The 19510-nt window shown below is 35.7% G+C and overlaps 2 protein-coding genes across 2 annotated transcripts; one reads left to right on the top strand and one right to left on the bottom strand.

Moving 5' to 3' along the window:
- Window positions 1-11126: 11126 nt before the first annotated feature.
- On the bottom strand, window positions 11127-13828 carry LOC114536487. The gene is made up of 8 exons (XM_028557837.1): window positions 13717-13828; window positions 13297-13534; window positions 12917-13081; window positions 12691-12775; window positions 12048-12416; window positions 11745-11934; window positions 11483-11575; window positions 11127-11304 (listed from the first exon to the last, which is right to left on the bottom strand). Exons 1-7 carry the CDS (start codon window positions 13808-13810, stop codon window positions 11511-11513), a joined length of 1206 nt encoding a protein of 401 aa, XP_028413638.1. The 5' UTR covers window positions 13811-13828; the 3' UTR covers window positions 11127-11304; window positions 11483-11510.
- A 520-nt stretch (window positions 13829-14348) lies between these two features.
- LOC114536495 lies at window positions 14349-17878 on the top strand. The gene is made up of 10 exons (XM_028557840.1): window positions 14349-14956; window positions 15064-15213; window positions 15325-15505; window positions 15634-15791; window positions 15947-16120; window positions 16360-16723; window positions 16879-17140; window positions 17236-17426; window positions 17551-17644; window positions 17719-17878. The coding sequence occupies exons 1-10, from the start codon at window positions 14372-14374 to the stop codon at window positions 17876-17878; spliced, it is 2319 nt and encodes a 772-aa protein (XP_028413641.1). The 5' UTR covers window positions 14349-14371.
- The last annotated feature ends 1632 nt before the right edge of the window (window positions 17879-19510 follow it).

The raw sequence follows: 19510 nt of genomic DNA, 5'->3' as shown, positions 1-19510 counted from the left end.
TAAAATCTAATTCAATTTTGGAGATTGTTTTACTTTAAAATGTGTTTTTTACTCGGGCTACCAGAGGTAGCCGAGTCTAGGTTTCGCGATTATTTTTTTTTCGTGTCGTTTTTTTTAGTCTTCCGCGCGGACAGTCGCGTATTTACAGTGTATTAATATACCTCAGTTTCAGTGCAGTGTATTACCGGCTACATAGCCCGAGTTACCGCCTACAGGGCGTCTTGTTTTAAGAAAATACTCGTATTTTGTAATATTTGATCAATACCTTTTTACCTAAGAGCCACAAGTAGCATTCTAAAGAATATGTTTTCTTGATTATTTTTCGCTGCAATGGCAAGTTATTGTATTATATATGTCGTGAAGTGGCTGCGTTTTGCGAAAAATAGTCCTAACATAAAAATCCAGACTTCTCCCGTCGTACAAAAAATTCTTATCGCTTCCAGTTTTATCTTTGCCTGAATATTTATTAGGAATTAAAACTTCCTGTGCATAACATTCTTTCATTTTATATGTTTGTATACGTTGTTTTCTTTACCCTTGTGTAATTTGTATTGTATTGTCCTTGTTTTCACGTAAATTAAGCAAGATACCTGTTTGTCTTTCGCGAAACTCCTGCTTGATACGAGTCTCGTCCTCTCTCTATTCCTGTACCGAGTAATTGTATTGTTCGACAAGAACTGAAGTTATGTCTGTTCAGAAAAAAATGTTTCCAACGCAACTTGTATTCTAGGAAATTGCTCGATGCTTCATGATCTACAGTGCAACCTTTTATAATATCGTTTGTATATAAAAGCTATCACATCCTGTTGCAGAGAAGAACAAAACGTAGAATTCGTATCGAGGATTATTATTGCAGTCTCAAACACTGTTTTGTGTTAAAAAATATACGGAAAGTATTGAGTATCTACATGGAAGATAAGGATTGGGAAGAGTTTAATAAAGCCAAAAGGATTCTGCGACTATTGTGACCTTTCACGAGGACACTATTTAAAACGTTTGTATGTTTCTCTGTTCCTGAAAATTTAAAAAAGTATTGGAAGCTGTCATTACAAAGTGCTACGAAAAACCTTGATATAGCGACTCCACTATAATTGCACTGATCATAGGACAGGAAGACACCCGCGTTCTCCTGAATGGACGAGTGCATGTTGAAAAAACAAACAATATTAATCCATCAAGAAACCTTAGACTTTTGGTGATATTCAGTCTTAACAAAAGATGTGTCTGCACTGATAGACATAATGGTACTCATCCATGCACCGCGTAAATTAACGTGTACTCTACCTCCCTAAATAATCCCTAGTCAATCAATCATTAGTTGGTGAGCATGATAGAAGAGAGCAATTGCAAGTCTGGTACTCAGAATGCTATCAATGGCCAGTGCTGATTTCAAGTCTTTCACGGGCATATATTCTTTAGTAAATGTCATTCACAGAAGCTCTGGTTTATTCGGGGACACATTTTTTGCAAACCTATATTGTTGAAGACATTCAACCGGTGTCTGTATAAGTCTAAGAGACTTAAAGCTTCCCAACCCATGGAATACCTCTACCCCCAAAAACTATACATCAGCCAATATCAAAATGCTTTTTTAATAAACGTGCAATTGCTATCTTGTTACCAGAACAATCAACAACTATATCATCCATCAATTGTCGATCAACGTGTGAAAAACGTTTTAGATACCAACGTAGAAAAGACGAATTTTAAAGAGTTTTTAGTACTCAGTCACACTTTCCATTGTCTTCGTTTGTGTGTAATTACTTGCAAACATTCATATGGTTCATATACAATAATGAAAGCTTACTGAAAGCTACTTTTAGAGCATTGCCTGGGTTTATAATTTTCGGACATGAGACAGCTCTAACAACCAAGTGTTCCTGTCAAGATGGAAGAAAAGCCTGGATTTGAAAGTATATCATAGATTTCGTATGTGGGGATGAAACAGTATTCTTCCTTACGGACACTGGTTATGGAAGTGTCGGAATGGCAATTGAAAAACGAACGGATTCGCTTAGGACAAATTGTTAAAATTGTCATTTCCCGAAGAATCGAAGCGGAAGAGTTTCAATGTATTTATCACACTTGACACATTTTTTACTTATAAAAAAATCAAGCAATCCCAGAAAGTTCTCCTCTTTCTCTTGGCGCTTGGCCTCATGTCACACTAGAGAACGTTTCCCTCTCTGAATTCTCTCAGTGACCAATTGGGATGTTCTCGTAATTCCAAAACCTTGCGCTCCACTTTGCGCTCCATTATAAGGTTGGTGTGGCGTCTCCACATTTCGTGGTGATTCAAATTGAAGATGAGGTCCCAAGACCAGGTCTATTTATTCGTCCCTCATATTCTCTTTTGTACATCCTTTTTTTGCTTACAAATTACCCTGAATTTTCTATTTCTCTAAATTTGTGTGATTAAACGAAATTAAATTTGAATCGATTATAGATTTAGTTTTAGCTTCACCTGGAGTGAAAGAATCTACATTTGTGAAGTATATTAAGTTTAATAAACAGAGATTACTTCATGGTTGGCGAGTACGTACGATTTTTATGCACGAGTTGTGGAGGATAGCGAAACGAACGAGTGAGCGTAGCGAACGAGTGAGTTTGCGATCCTTCACAACGAGTTCATAATAAAAATCGTACAAACGAGCCAACCATGAAGTAATTTGTTTATTAAATGTGTATAGAGATCAATTTGACAACGACACGCTTTTAAAAAACAAAAACACAGCGAGCAACAAAAATCGAAATTTTATGCCTCAAAACATATTTATTACCGTTCAGTTTCTTTGTAATTTTGTTTAATATAGAAGTTAGATATTCTTTCCGAAAGATTTGAGAATGTGCTGAATGTAAAAATATCTTGAATATGAGAATTATGTTTTGAATTTCACTCCTATATTTCGACGCCATCTTGAAAGAGAATGTCAACAAATTGCCGCCAAAATGACATACGAGAATTTTTCACGTGTGAAGAATATCGTACGTCCAATCAAAAGCCGTGTAAGGCATTTTTCTCTTGTGAAAAACATCGTACGTCCAATCAAATTGCATGAAATTAATTTACACAGTGAAATACGATTTTTCTTTCATAATTCTGCTGTGCATAAATCTCTAAATAAATGAACTTATTCATGCATTTTGTGCATATGGCAACTTTTTTTGCCTAGACTATTTAGCCTCGCCGCCGTTTAATGCATCCCTGAATGCGAACGATTCACACTCGTTAAATTAAGCGTAGCAGGTGGAGTCGTCAAACACTTATGATGGTACCGTACATTAACAACCAACTCTGATATTATGATGTTTTTACAAATAAATTATGCACGTACGAACGACGATAATTTGTGTATACACGGAAATGAAATGTGTCAGTGAATTAGTTTAAAAAAAACAGATACGGCAAGTGCTTTTTTTAAAGTATCAAAGTGTGTGGTATACGTATTACAAAATGCTTCAAGTTTTATGCGGTTTTAGGTGATAATTTCGGTTGATAGAAATTGTATATTTTTTGCTTAGGAAAATGATATTGAATGTAACGAAAAATATTATATATAGCCGACATTTGCATCATTATTATAAAAAAATGTGCTTACTGTTTATTTTGAGGTGTTAATTTGACACCAAAATGGTGCTGAAAAGGTAGATGGAATATAGCACCATTTTTTACATCGGATGTGACGGCAATTACACTCTTTCTAAGAGTTCATTTAACACTACTAGCAGCGTTATATTACAAGGTTTTTAAGTATTGATTTTGCACCTTTTACCTGCGTAATTTGGTGGAAGAGTTGTTCTTTGTAAAATATAGTGGCATGTATTGAAAGAACAACCGGAAGTAAATCTCTCATTTTGCCCTAATGAGATAGAGGAAAAGAAACAGGGATTGAGTGTACTGCATGAAATTTATTAAAATTTGAAGATATTTTAATGTTAGCGTAAAAGTGAGTTAAAAATACATTGAAGCGTTGCATAGTTCGCCTACATATGTTACATATTACTGTGGTTGGTGTAAAAAAGCAGCAACACTCTTCGTGTAACCAACATTGCACCCAATATTTCACTGGCAGTGCATTACTCTGACCAAAATATATCACACATTGGGTATTTTGCGATGCCTTAACAATATATGTGCAAGCATTCTTAGCTTTCGCTATATTCTTGGCAGCAGTCTTAGCTTTCTTGGGTTTTGGCTGTTGCTCGACAAATGTCTCTTTCAGGTCGGGACGGCAGTTCCATTATTTCGGAAAAGCCGACGTGATTGGAGATAGGTGGTTCTTCTGTGGGTGAACTAGCGGCTTCAGTGGGTACAGGTGCATGGCAGTTTTGTTGTTGTTTCTGTGTTTTTCACTGTACATGATTTTCTCACTTGTTCTTGAAATAATGTCGGATCATGGCTTGTGATCTGCTTGCCTGCTTCAGCTGGCGTAGAAGGTAAGGTCTCGTCAGATGTACAACACGGGGGTCCTCCAGAAAATCTGACGAAGGCAAGATTTCTTTGTTAAATACCTGTGCATTGCAATCCTGATACAGCTTTCTCCATGGTGGCAGATTTCAAATTTCACATGTATTTCACATGTGGTCACCCACATGTGTTTCACATGTATTATAATATACATTCCACGCAGTATTAAGTCGATTGTAAAGCAAACAAATCAAGAGGTAAAATATCCAAAATCATATATTTATGTTATACAATATACATCAATACTATAAGTGATAAAAATGTTGGTGTTTGGGGGAACTATTTACATATGCCACACTGGCATGCACTAAATATGTACTGGCTCAAATTAACACCTGCAACTAGAGATTTAATGCTCCCTCATGTTATTTTCTTTTGTTTTCCATCGACACCCTTAGATCTTTGCATTTTTGGGCCATGGTTGACTTTATAACTGCTCCACCAACTTGTGGGAATCTTTTGGTAACAAAATCTAAAGAGAAATAGAGACCTTGGCCTTAATACAAATAAGTTACAAGTAAACTTTTGAAGAAAACTAACATATACTAACCTATAATCAGTTCAACCTTGCAGTAGTCCAATGCGTGACGCCCCTCTTTACTTTTGCCGGTTACAGAGGATTCCGCCAGGACCTTTCTCTCAAACAGAGCCATCATCAAATTAATGGTCATCTTTTTGAAATTGGGTGATTGCATCACTTCACTCATTTGAAATGAGTCCAAGTGATCCTAAAACATATATAAAAGGAAATGAGGTGACAAGTTTAAAATATCAGATGTTGACGTTGCTGTATGATCATGTATGGGTTTCCATTTTCTCAATAATTAACAATAATTCTGCAAACATGAGTTGAATATGCACTGACAGCCAACAAGACACATATAGCTATCAGTGTGATTAGATATTTTATTCTACACACAAACACTGAACTCCTGTTTCTGCCATCTTGACAATTTCTCTACTAGCAGGTTATGAGCTGATATCCATTCAGTAACGAGGCAATCACATTGCAAGAAAGTTTATTTCCATCGCTCGTATATATAATAATAATTAGTGATATACTTACTGATAGTTTTAGTGAAGCTGCTGCAGGTGTCATGGTAGTGACTGTGTCTTCAGATGAACAGCTGGTCAGCTGATGAACAGATCAACAGTAATTCTGCGACCAGGTTGATTTCACAGCCAGGTGGAATATGTTGAATTAAAAGCGCTCTTAAGTGGTTTGAAAAAGCTTCCTGTTACCCATGGAAACTCTGATATATTTGCACTTCTGTGGCACGGTGCATCTGATTGCCGCACCATTGGTGCTGCGGAACTTTTTAATAACATAATCTAGAAAAATATTAACAACTTTTATATATACGGTATTTATAAACAAAGCTTCCTCCTATACTCAGAAAAGCACACACCAACCTATAATTATTTCAACTTTTGTGCGATTTAGTGTTGGTCGCCCTTACTTGCTCTTCCCAGTCACTGATAATTCAGCCAAAACGGATCTTTCCAAAGAGTACAGTCATCAGGTTTACTGTCATCTCTTTGCAGTTGGGCGACCGCATGATCTCACCCATCTGAACAATAGAATCAATAAAATCCTAAAAGTACATGTATGCACAAAAGTGGGGTTGAAACAATATTATTTCTATTCTGATGGTGCTACCTGAAAACTTACCACTTAACTACTAGTTAAGGAGGATTTTCCCCCACAATATTATTCCTAATCATGAATTATCTAATTTTCAAGAAAGCGGATTTTAACAATCTGACTATAGAACCAAAGCTGATCGAGAATTTTAAGTTTCGAATTAAAATGTTTCTATACAAAGGTGCTGATATATCTACTCTCTTGAGGAAGAGGGAATAAAACTCCGAGAGCTTCCATATGTCCTTTCGCGTTATTCGAAGAGAGGCAACATTGGCATTCTTCTTATCAATGGCTCTCTTTGCTGATATTTTTTTGTTCAACCTACAGCATAGTAAAATAAATCTTTGTAAATGTCTTTACAGCATATGTATATGTATCTTATATTTATTTATTTACCCTATAAACCCTATATAAATGCATTCGAGACACAAACCAGTCTTCTAACCTTTCATACTCAGGTTGATTTGCACTTAACATTAGTTCTGAAGGTTATCCTTGAATGGATTTATATTCCACTAAGCCATTTTATAAGCCACTTTAGCATTAGGTATTAAGAGTTATTTCAACTTATAGCATTGCTCTATAAGATTGTTGTATCAAAATTAGGAATTGAAATTGTATTACCTTATTTCCTTCTTTTTCCCCATGGTCGTAGAGGACTTCTGCGCCAGCCTTTATGTCTTTTACTGCGAATAAGCAGAGTGTAGGATTATTCTCTACACACGCTACTTTCATCTTAGCATTCAAATGCTCGTATCCGCCGTGATTAACTAGCCGTCCCAACGTGGGACCGCTCGTTGGCTCTTCGGTCGCATCGAAGTGTGAAGCAAATCAAGTCTTACATACTTCGCATTGAAGTGTGAAGCAAATCAAGTCTTACATACAGATGCCTTAAAGTCTTTTTTATCCAAATGATGTTTCAAGTGTGCGCCTTGACGCTTGCGAGTCGTGTTTGATAACATGACACAGTCGCAGATAAAATATGCAATTGATCGTCTAAATTGCCTGACTGAATCATTCAGATTCGTGCAATGTTTGACTTATATTAGGTTACTGTAAGCACAGGCATATGTTTCTACCCCACCACTGACAAGTAAAATCGTTTGGCACTAGACAGAGCAAATACTAAAGTAGGATGATTCACTATCTAAGGCATCTTCCAATAAACGCTTCTCTCCTCTCAACGCAATATTTTCCTTTTGTAACCCTCCGACTCACTGCAGGGCTTCCATAATTTATTTGCATATTGCTCTCCTCACACAGGGATGGGATTGGTGAGCAGAGAGAAACAAAGAACTTTTGAAAAGAATGTATAATTTATGCAATTAATAATGACCCGTTCCCCCATAGTGGAGCACTTTTCTAAGAAAATTTCCTTAGAAATGGAAACCCTGCCCCCAAGATCAGTTTCATCGTAATGTACTGTTACAGTATACGTTGAATCCTTCCATGTATTTAATAATTTCGTAGTCTGTCGACCACCACTTTTCTGTGCTCGCTTGTAAGCTAACTGAAGACTGTTGATATTCTTTTTAAAACGACCAAGCAGATGGTTATTAAGCTTTATACAATGGATGCCAGAGTGATGGAGAATTTTATTGATGACCAATGTCAACCACGACTCATAAGTTTGCGCATGCTGCCGTTTTCCATCGGTTAATAGCGAATAAATCAAATAGCTATAACAATTTATGTAATCAATATGCAATGAATTAATTAATATGAGATCCCGATGTGGATTTTAATACACGCCCAATTCCGGCAACGTAACATCTGAAATTCACCCCAAATACCTTTTGGCACCTTGTTTGAAGCATCGACATAGTATGCCGTTTGTGCGAAATGGAACTTTTTTTCCACTGCTCCCCTCACATAATCGATATCTTCTGAAAAGAAGTCACCATTCATGATTAAGGCGACGTTGTAGTAGGCCGTTGATTCAACATTTAGAGAGTGAATCTTTATGAACGCCGTTTCGAGTTCACCAATGTCCGATTTCTAAAAAAGTGTACAAGATAAAATATTTACACACTCAATATATGATCTGTAGTTATCTTTTAATTATGGCGACGCCAAATACGATGTATAAGTACGTCAAAACTGTATGCAAATTCGTGTGCGTCTTAGTTAAATTGATAAAATACCTTTTTTAACTCCAAAATGGACTCCAAATCCTTTGAGATGTGTAATCCTTCCTTGAGATAATTCTTTCCTTAGGACCACTGCCTTGATGCTTGCCTTCGAAATAACTCATGCTTGATGCTTGCCTTCAGCTTCAAAATAATCTCCTTAGCTCCTTTCTTCACGAGGAAATCAAAGAAAAATGTTTTGCGATCCTTCACAACGAGTTCATAATAAAAATCGTACAAACGAGCCAACCATGAAGTAATTTGTTTAATAAATGTGTATAGAGATCAATTTGACAACGACACGCTTTTAATATACAAAAACACAGTGAGCAACAAAAATCGAAATTTTATGCCTCAAAACATATTTATTACCGTTCAGCTTCTTTGTAATTTTGTTCAAATCCTTTGAGATGTGTAATGACTGTTTTCAAGCTTCCTTCGGAGAGGTTTCCAATAGCATGGGAAGACAGGATTCCAATTTCACTTTCCCTTCCTTCGATGACTTGGGTGTCTTCCCCTTCTCCGCTGATTTGTACACAGGGATGCTGCTGCTCCCTTTCCCACATATTTGCCTTATTAAAGAACTCGCCAACACCTTAGGTGAAATGATGGAATAATTAATCAACGTTGACACAAGTATTACTAATTCTCATTGGACCTTTTAGGGCCTACAGACTCACAGTAATCCAAATAAAGTACTATTACATTGATTCAATGTACTTAATGTACAGTTTGTACACTTTCCGTTGTATACCTGTATATGTTATATATAATTATAAGACAAAGGATTACATATGCCAAACTTACTTCAGGCAAGGGACCTCTTGAAAACTTGACATCGGTAAAAGATGCAAGTTTTGCCTCTGATGTATGATTTGGAAATCGGGCTACGACAGCTTCCCATGAAGTCTTGCCAACGTGTTGGCAAAACGACATTTGTATTTTTTCTTTCTTTTTATTGACACACAAGTTGCTTGAAGCTCTTTTAAACTACACTCTCCTTTTACCAGGCGTTGTAAGACAACTTGGTGTGCTTCCCTTGCAATGGCATTCCAAGCTGTTTTTTAAAGAAAAATACGAAATTATTCATGGCACTGAATTGAGTTTGAGCGAGTTGAGCAGATAGAATTCAAAGCACATACTTGATTTTGGGTGAGCTCTTGCTTTTTTGAGCCTGGACGTTTCTGTTTGTTTTGACCCGATAACTTTCCCTCTTCGAACATCTCCACCGCCTCTTGCCATAGGGTAAAAACACCACGGGACAGCAAAGCTGTTTGCAACGTACTTTCCAATGTATTCACATTCTGCAAAGAAACAAAAAGAAACTAAGAGGGCATGATACTGAAACACTGTTGGTATCGTTGAATAACTTATATTTTTACATTTTATGTAAATACGTCTTTTTGTGGAGATTGTTTATTAAAATAGAGATCACAATCTCTACGCCGTCATTAAAAATATCCCGCTGACAAAACGCACCTTCATTGGCTCAACAAACATTTCCTGGCAATCTTTGCACCATTTTAACGATGACGGGGGAACTTCGTCAACGTCACTGTTCTTTTCTTCCAGACCACCAATAAGCGTAATTTCGCAACCTTTTACGTCGCCAGCTTGCTTAATACCGTCCCCTGGTACTTGACATATGCTAAGCCAAAGTTGGTTACTCACCATCGCACAGGGATTCTCCTTCAGTATGCCACGTGGTCGTCGTCAATTGGGCGATCAAGCCACTTTGCCGGTGGTTCTTTGAACGTTGACCATCTCAATTGAAATATGCCTTTCAAAAATAATAAAAACATGGATTATATGTAGTTACAACAGTCTCGAATCGAAATTAGAAATGGGCGTTTACCTAATCGATGAGCATCCAGCTCACTGTCTTCTGTTCGTGGAACAATCCTTTTTTTACCTGGACTGACTAATTCTTCCGTTTTATTGTCCTCATAATTGAGCTTTCGTTTGCTTAATTTTCCTCGTTTTCCGTGCGCAGTGGAAGGTACGCTTTACTGACACACACTGTAAATCTCGGAGTGTTGGCACAACACCGAAATCGGTGTAAAATCTTGCAGCAATATGAACACTAATATGGTGTTTATTTACGCTATATTTTGGGTTAATTTACACTATTCATGGGTAAAGTTTATGCAGCTATGTGTACACTATGGCGACGTAAATATACACCATTAACGTAAACTAACACCTCTATAGGTTTTCCTACACCTATTTTGCGTAAAAACGCTTGCAGCAATATGAACACCAACTTCGTGTATAAATACACCGCGAGAGTAAACTTACCCCTCCCAAGGTTTTTCTACGCCTATTTAGTGTAAACGTGCTTGCAGCAATATGGACACCGACCTAGTGTATAAATACACCGCGAGGGTAAACTTACCCCTCCAAAGGTTTTTCTACGCCTATTTAGTGTATACGTGCTTGCAGTAATATGGACACCGATCTGGTGTATAAATACACCGCGAGGGTAAACTTACCCTTCCAAAGGGTTTTACGCCTATTTAGTGTAAATATGCTTTCAGTAATATAGACACCGATCTGGTGTATAAGTACACCAAAAGAATAAAAATGCTCTTCTAAACAATGGCCCGGTGCCACGAAATTAATTAATTCTAGTGCAGTGGTAAGGTAAAAACATATTTATTTCTATATGACAGAATATATTACATTATATTATACTGTACATAACAAATTTACAAACCAGCTATATAACATGCACTTATGCCTAATATTTCACTGTTCCAGTTCATTTAAGAATAATAAAACTTTGGTTGGCACTCTTACCCGGTCAAAAATATTTAGAACAGTACGTTGTAAAAAAAGGAACGTGTTAAAACACTGTTTCGGGTACTCTAAATTACAAACATAATACAAAACAAAAGGGACGATACTGCTGAAAAAATGTTATCTGTTTCCAAACAAACTTGTTTTTCCCCTGCAACAAACATTTTGTTCATTATGTGACCATCACTGTCCTCCACAAAGATGATGAATGGGCTGATGGGGCTGGCAGCTTTCTTTAACAATACCTCTGGGTTTTCTGCTGTCTACATTTGAAATAAAAATATTATAAAAAATCATAACAAAGTCTTCATATTAAAACTATTCATGATTGACCACTTAACAGACCACTAGCTTACACTTATCATGACAATACATTTCTCCAAAAGGTGGTGTAATAACATTGATAAGCATTGACAAGGTACTAAAGTATATTATACATACCTGATAAAGGAAATTTTCTGGATGTGAATTACTTTTTTGTTTTCCTTTCCAAAAGGTGTGGCAAGGTACAAAGTGCCACAACAACTTTCTCATCTAGGAACAAAGAAAAAATTACATATTTAATCTTAATTATTGCTCTGACTGTGTTAATAAAGAAGGAGAATAATCACAATAGGGTGTATATATTGAAACCGCACACAGCATAATAATTAACTTTTGATAGTGAAAATATATTCATTTAAATGAGTATGAATGGGATTACCATCTGTCAATCTGTTCTCCTCATCCAGTTCATCCTCATTTTGTACGCAAGCTTGAACCAGTTCTTCAAGTTGAGGGAGTTTCTTCTTGCTGGCAGCTTTCAAAATCTTAGGTGCAAGCTCACGTAAGTTTGTAACAACCAAATCTTTAACACTACTGCCAGACACCAATCTTTCATACTCATCTTGCAACTATAAAAAATCAATATAAGTTATAAGAGTAATTTAAAAGTAACTTATCAATTATATTACCAGTGCCGGATTATATGTTTATGCACAGATATTACTAACTATATAATACTAACCTGATCATGTTCAAATAAAAAAGGGTATTTTGCATCAATTTCATTAAGGGAACACTTCCCAGCATTTATGTACTTTCTTCTGAAGGAGAAAGTCAGTTGCATTTTCTGCTTAACGACTTCCATGTTTGGGTGCTTTTTTCGGTACTCCTTCTGCATCCATTGAACATGGGCTTTGTTAGAATGTAGGTCCTCACCATCAACAGCAGGAGGTTCCCAATTTATTATTCCCCTTCGGCTGCTTCCTGGCACCTTAGCTGTCAAATCCGAGCCTTCAATTGACTTTCTTTTTCTTGCTAGCACAACTGGATCACTCCTTTCATGCCTTAATTCATTTTTAACTTTATCGCCTAACTGACGATACCAGGTTTCCTAAGGAAAAATTATATGGTCTCAGTATTTTTCATTAATACATGGTTTAATTCAGTATTAACATACAAAGCAACAGTGTTTTCCCCTTCACATGTAAATCATCTGGCATCAGATATCAGGCCATGATGGGATTTCAATAAGGCTTGTGAAATAATATTGGTACATGAACTTTTCACAATCATAGTCCAATACATAATAAGCCACAGGAAATGTTAAAAAAGAGCAAACAAATAATTGCAAAAAAATAATGCTAAATCATTAAAATATTACTTACATAGCTGCCACCAACATCTGCCAAGGAAGGATATTTTGATATAATTGCCCTACATACATCACGGCGTTGGTCAGGTGTTGGTGAACTAAAATGTATTAAAATAAATAAAATTAAATAACAAACAATTCAGTTTAATGTGTCCTACATAAGCAAACCTACATACTGTAGCCCCAAAAGTGCTGGTCACTTCACTTTCATGCAACACAGTAAAAAAAAGTATACATACATTGTAAAAAGGCATATCTTGTCATAAATCGCCTGGATAAATTTCACACGAATCAACTTTGGTAAGGCTATATTCTTTGACAAGGCTTCTTGTACAGCTGGGGGAAATCGTTCAGGTAGGCAAAATGGTGTAACCCAGGTTTTTCTTACAGTGGAGCAATCATTCCTAAATAGAATTAATTTTGTGGATAATTCGTTAAGTCTTAACCTATTAAGCATTAGGTGTGTTTACTGGAAGTCACAGATTATTTGCAACTGTGAATTATGCTTTCAAAATTAGGCTAAACTTGCTTTACATGTTTTGAAATTGTTACATCTTAGTGAAGTAACGATCAGTTACATCAATAAGGACACCTGAATGTACTCGATTTATACACATACCTTGGTATTGGCGAAGAACAACGAGGCGAATCTTGATCTTTAGAGTTATTTGGGCATTCTAAATCCCAAGGCAAACGTGACAAGCTACCACTGTTGCCGCTTTCAACAGACTCAGAATCACTCCTAACCATCTTCTTAATAACGCCTAAAAGCTTCATTCTTGGCCCAACTTTGTCGACAAGAGACTCGAGTGCATTCTCAGATAAAAGAGCGAGCGCTTCACCGTCAACATCCTCTTCTAGTTTCACAAATACAAATACAAACGGAAATTTATATTGTGACGAGTGATATGAACGCTAATATAATCAATCGGATCAACAAATAAACTAAATTGAGAATCTAAATAAGTAAAAGTGAACTAGCTCTGTAGGCTATAAACAACGACTAGCTTGGAGTATTTATCTCTATAATAAAACTCACCGATAAATTTATCACTAAACGTTTCAAATCCATTGAGTTTAAGCCATTCCGATACTTCTTCGCACGAATAAGCGATGGATGGGACCTTATCCATTATCGGAATTTCAAAAATTTTGTGATGCCGATATAAATAACAATGTTTCAACTTTCAACTGTCAAAAGTCAACACGTGTTGTATATAATCACTTATCTGTGTATATAACCCCAGTGTTTGTAAATAGGTTTGCAGTAATCACTATTGGTTTGAATCGCTTATTGGTCGGATTGTCTGCATTGTCTGAAACGTGATTGGTTTAGAATAGTGCGTTACGATTGGTCAAAGAAAATATCAACTTATAATTATCCTCTATTCAGCTGAAGCTCTGGCTTACAATATTTTTTAATTAAAATACTTTATTATCCTAACAATTTGGAACAAAAATGCCCTCGAAAATCGCAAGGTATTTAGGATGCTTTGTGACGTCGAACATATTATATTATACGAACATTATAATTATATACACAGCATAATCTTGTATCCACCGGCCCACTCATCCTCAGTGAGGGTCATGTTTTCGAAAGTGGAAGCACTGTTATTGTGTTTTTCGAACTTTTGGCATAGATGCAAATATTATTTTAATTTTTTATATTATTTTTATACCAGCATGGTTGGATAATGGCGAGTAGTTTTCTTTGTCAAAAACCGGAGTGTTTTCATCTTTCCTTTACTACATTCAATCGTTTTTTAAACCACCTACGCGATAATCACATTCATGAGCCAGGGTTCAAAATAAAATGTCCAGTGCAGTCATGCTTTCGCTCATATTCTGTTCTCTCCTCTCTAACTTCGCATGTTTCCCGTAAACATGGAAAGGAAAAAGTAATAAATGATGACGTTGGTTCAAGAATTCCCGAAAACGATGCACTAAACCGATTGGATAATACAATCGAATGTATACCGAAGACAGGAGAGGCTTTCTCAAAGAGACATTTAGCTTTATTTGCCCTAAAGACGCAAGAATTAAATCAACTAACTGACAGTACAACAAACAAGGTGATAGATAATACAACAGAATTACTCCAACAACACGAGGCCCATGTTAAAGAAAAGATTAGACTGTGTTTGGATAAAAGTGGGATTAAAATCAGTGATATTGATGGATTGGGAGTTGTCATGAACTTGGAACAAACACCCAACATGGAATTCCTGAAATCCACTAAGAATAGGAACAATTATATATCTCAAGAATTTAAGATAGTGGTATGTATATAGTAATGTATTTTTATGTATGGTTGTAAACAATGTCTAACAATGTCTGATTAGTTTATATTAAATGCTGAGTGCATCCTTATCTTACTTATATCTAGAATCCAATTGAGATAGTCCTTGGGGAGAAATATATGTATGATGAGAATACAGCGAATGGTTCATCGAAAGTGAAAGTGCATTCATTCCAGTACATATCATTCATCCAGGTCCTTCAACAGCTGCTAAATCAAATTGATGTTTACTCACAGGTCATTATTCATATAACAACTATAAGTGTCCTGGAAATTTATGATATGACTACCATAATAATATGACTACCATATTATGATATAATATATTTTAATTGATATTTTTTTTAGATTGAAAATTCTCATAGAAGTGTTGATGGGAAAATGAGGGACCTTTGTGATGGTGCTGATTTTGGAGTGGGCAAACATCCACTTTTTTCCTTAAATTATAAGGCTATCCAATTAATTTTATATTATGATGACTTCGAAGTTTCCAATCCACTAGGATCAAAAGCTGTTGTACATAAAATTGGTAGGTTTTTTTATTGTCACAAGATCAACAACTTTGCAATATTGGACTTTGATAGTTCAATTGGATTACTTTTTAAAAAAACACTGATCTGTCAATAAACATTTTCATTTTTATTTACATACTTGCAGGTGCCTTCTATTGGGTGTTAGGAAATTTCCATCCCAAGTATAGATCATGCCTAAAAAATTTGAATCTTTTGATTCTTTGTCCAGTCAAGTGGATTAAGATGTATGGTATGGATAAAGTCCTCAGGCCATTCATGAGTGACCTTGCTATGCTTGAATCAGTAAGTAATGAATTAATACAATACATTTTATTGTGAATATCACCAATTATCAATATATTCAAGATTCCCTATTAAAGAATTTGCCTCAAGCTTGCCAAGAAATATGAGTAATAAATCTAATGCATCTCAAAATGTAATTTTGCTACTTTTTTCAGGAGCATGGCGTACAACTCAATATAGCAAATCAAATTATTCCAATTAAAGGAACATTAAGTGTAGTAGTTGCAGATAACCTTGGTAGCAATTCAATTGGAGGTTTCATGGAGAGTTTCAGTGCAAATCGGCCGTGTAGGTTCTGTCTGGGCACATCGGTGGAATTTCAAGAAAGGGTAATTTATTAATCATATCACAAATTGCAATGCTACTAAAATATTGTGAAACATGGTATACCAGTACACAGTTTTTTGTAGGAAATGCTATTGATATCATGAGAAAACATTCATTTAACCTACTCAGCTTTTTTGCTCTCATGAGATTTTAATGGGTGTTAATCAATGTTTGTTAATGTATGTTGTTCAGATTTGATTATACCAACCCCAGTATAATATCCAACTATTTAAATTTCCAGTTTTCTGAAGAATTATTCACAATGAGATCCCGAGAAAATTATGCTAGGCAGGTGGATTTGGTTTCCACTGATCCAGAATCAGCTTCTGTATATGGTGTGAAAAAGAACTCAGCCCTAAATGCTTCTAAATATTTTCATGTTGTTGATGGACTTCCTTCTGATATCATGCATGATATCTTAGAAGGTGTACTTCCTTTCCAAATTAAAGTGATGTTGAGAAAATTCATCATGGTGGATAAATTTTTCACACTTGATCAGTTCAACCATGCGCTTTCAGCATTCCCATATGGTGTTTGTGACATCAAGAACAAACCAAGCTTGGTAAAGAATGTCAATCTTAGTGATTACCATTTACGCCAATCAGGTATTTAACTATTTATTTAAGAGTTGCCTTAAACCTGAGGATGACTACATCAACCACAGGTCCCAAGTTCCCATAGTTCTTTTAAAAGTTCTTATAGAATCAGTGTTTAGTCAGTGTTTTAACATTATGCTAGCACTAATTGAGTTATATTTCAGCATCACAAATGTGGTGTCTTTCTAGAATCCTGCCATTTTTGGTTCACAAATGGATACCAGAAGGAAATGATGACTGGGAATTGTTCACTGATTTAATGCATATTGTTGATATATTGTTTGCCCCAGTGATTGAGAAAGGTACTACACTCTATCTTCGGCTCATAATCAGCGAGTATCTGGAACAGTTTAAAAGGCTCTATCCTGAAAGGAAACTTATTCCAAAACAGCATTTCATGGTTCATTACCCAAACCAAATTCTAAGGTATGTCTATTGATCTGGTTCTCACAGGTGGTGGCTTCAATGCTGAACACCTCAGTACATTTGATAATTTTAATTATTTATTTTATATATTTTAGATATGGACCCCTTGTGCGCAACTGGTGCATGCGCTTTGAGGCTAAGCATCATTATTTTAAGCTTTTGGCGCAGACTGTAGGTTGCTTCAAGAATATAGCAAAGACATTAGCTACCAGGCACCAACGGCTTCAGTGTTACTGGCTTAGTGACAGTGATGGCTATTTAAGGAGTGATACTGAGGTTGGACCAGGTTAGTGAACAACAAAAGTGCATACTGGATATTAGCTGGAATTTTGTAATGGTTTTTAGGATGTTAAATGTTGTTATAAGTATCCTTTTATTCTACTTCATGTATTTATTAATATTCTGCTTAGGTAAAGTTTTTTATGTGAAGGATCTGGAAGAGAAAGAATGCACCTCACTGTGCCAGTTGGGCAACAATTTGGATCAGAATTCAACTGTGACACTGTAAGTTTGTTCTTATATATGGTAAAAATTATTTAAAACTGGACTGAAAAGTGAAAACTATATTCACATTCCAGGTTGAATTGGGTGAAAGTCAATGGATACAAGTATAAAAAGAATATGATCATAGTCTATCAGCAATTAATTTTTCCTGTGTTTCTTTTATACATAATGTTTTTTTATGCCAAACATGGATGTTATGTTTTCTTGCAAGAAAGTAAATACAGTTGCTTTTAGCAGGCACATTCATTGCTATGAGGTTGAAGTTTTGGAAGAATTTGTGCCCTTATTATTTTCTGGGATGCTAGATCATCATCCTCTAGATCTTTATACCATCGTTGTAAATAGAGAATCAAAACACTTTGTAAGAATGAAGTACGACCTATCTGATGCTGAACAATAGTATACATGTGTTAAAGAAATTATTAAACATAATAAAGAAATTCAGTAAATAAATGAATTGTCTGACTCATGATACTGTGCCTGCCTGGAAACATTTAACGAAAAAACTGCATGTGCATGCTTGCTTAGGAACATTTGACGAAAACACGTTTTCGTACCTGGTATACAAATTGTTGTGACCCAGGGTCTATTGGTCTCTTAGTATGTAGTCAATTCCCATTCTTTTGTATCTATACAACCATATATACTCTTTTATTTTGCAACAAATCAAGCATTTTCCGTCGCGGTCTTAATTTATAAGGCATTGAATTTTGTACACAATTTAGATGTAAGTTTACGCTCTTTCAAGTGCAATTTTGAAAACTCATATCGGGTAAATATACACCGTAGACGGTAAATTTACAACGCTCTCGGTGTTTAATAACCTTGTTTTTACTTACACCAGATCACGGTACATTCACGTTTTTTTGGTGTATTAATACAAAAACCAAAGTGTAGATATACACTTATCGAGTGTAAGCATATCTTACACTAAATAGGTGTATACTAACGCAACCGTTCAGTGTAATATAACCTGAGCAGTAGGTAAATGTATGCCATTTTTAGGTAAAAAAACACCAAATTTGGTGTAACCTAGGTTTGTTTGTTTTTACACCGAGAAAGTGTTACAGAAACGCTAGCATAGTGTAGAGTTACGCTTTTTAAGTGTATTGCTACACTCCAATGGTGTTTGACTTGGCAAAACACCTAATCGGTGTTATCCTACACCAGTTTCGTGTTGGCGTAACACTGCGAAATTTACAGTGCACATATATTATGGAGTTGAAGGATGCTGATACTGTTGCTTGAATATAGATATTACAATAAGTCTTGATAATTAATTAATATTATATTAAACCCTGTAAAGTATTTCGTGTTTGTATATTATAAATTTTCTGCACAGTGTGCTATTTTTTAATATAAATTATAAATGTTGTACCCACAGCTCGATTGTTGCTTCCAGGTTATAATGTGCATCAGTGAAAAACAACATTATTAAGTAGGCTGTCGAAAAGGACCATTCGGGATAGTCAACAAATAAGCAATTGTGCATGTTCACATTATTAAGAACTACTGTAATGCATATACATAAATGAGTGCCTGTTTACATTTTGAACAGCTACTGGCAAGTCGTGGAATAATACACAAAAGTCAGACTACTTTATTCGAGGCTGCATGTTTAGTTAATTATTACCAAATTATAGCCATTGTTTAGTAAAGTGATGTTGGGATAATTTGTCAATTTCTTGTTTATGGCTACAGATTTTCACCATGAGCCGACAGTTGAATCTGTATCAACACTATAGATACCAGAATCCACGGTGTCTTCTTTAAGAGCACTTGCTTCACCTTCGACTACACTTGTAGCATTTGTCGAAGCCTTTTGGGATCGCTCGACTGTCAGAGCAGTACGGGTAGTGAATGCCC

The sequence above is a fragment of the Dendronephthya gigantea genome, unplaced genomic scaffold (assembly GCF_004324835.1).
Source record: "Dendronephthya gigantea isolate DGI-Jeju-01 unplaced genomic scaffold, DenGig_1.0 000137F, whole genome shotgun sequence".
NCBI lineage: Eukaryota > Metazoa > Cnidaria > Anthozoa > Malacalcyonacea > Nephtheidae > Dendronephthya > Dendronephthya gigantea.
Note: the sequence above shows the minus strand (reverse complement) of the source record. Positions and strands in the feature narration are given on the sequence as shown.

Excerpts from the sequence above, each read along its gene's own strand:
- LOC114536495 (XM_028557840.1), top strand. The coding sequence starts at position 14,372 with ATGGCGAGTAGTTTTCTTTGTCAAAAACCGGAGTGTTTTCATCTTTCC. Across the intron at positions 15,506-15,633 it reads AGCTGTTGTACATAAAATTG|GTGCCTTCTATTGGGTGTTA; the intron begins GTAGGTTTTTTT and ends ACATACTTGCAG. Across the intron at positions 16,724-16,878 it reads TTACCATTTACGCCAATCAG|CATCACAAATGTGGTGTCTT; the intron begins GTATTTAACTAT and ends GTTATATTTCAG.
- LOC114536487 (XM_028557837.1), bottom strand. The coding sequence starts at position 13,810 with ATGGATAAGGTCCCATCCATCGCTTATTCGTGCGAAGAAGTATCGGAA. Across the intron at positions 13,535-13,716 it reads GTTTAGTGATAAATTTATCG|AAGAGGATGTTGACGGTGAA; the intron begins GTGAGTTTTATT and ends TTGTGAAACTAG. Across the intron at positions 12,417-12,690 it reads CAGATGTTGGTGGCAGCTAT|GAAACCTGGTATCGTCAGTT; the intron begins GTAAGTAATATT and ends ATTTTTCCTTAG.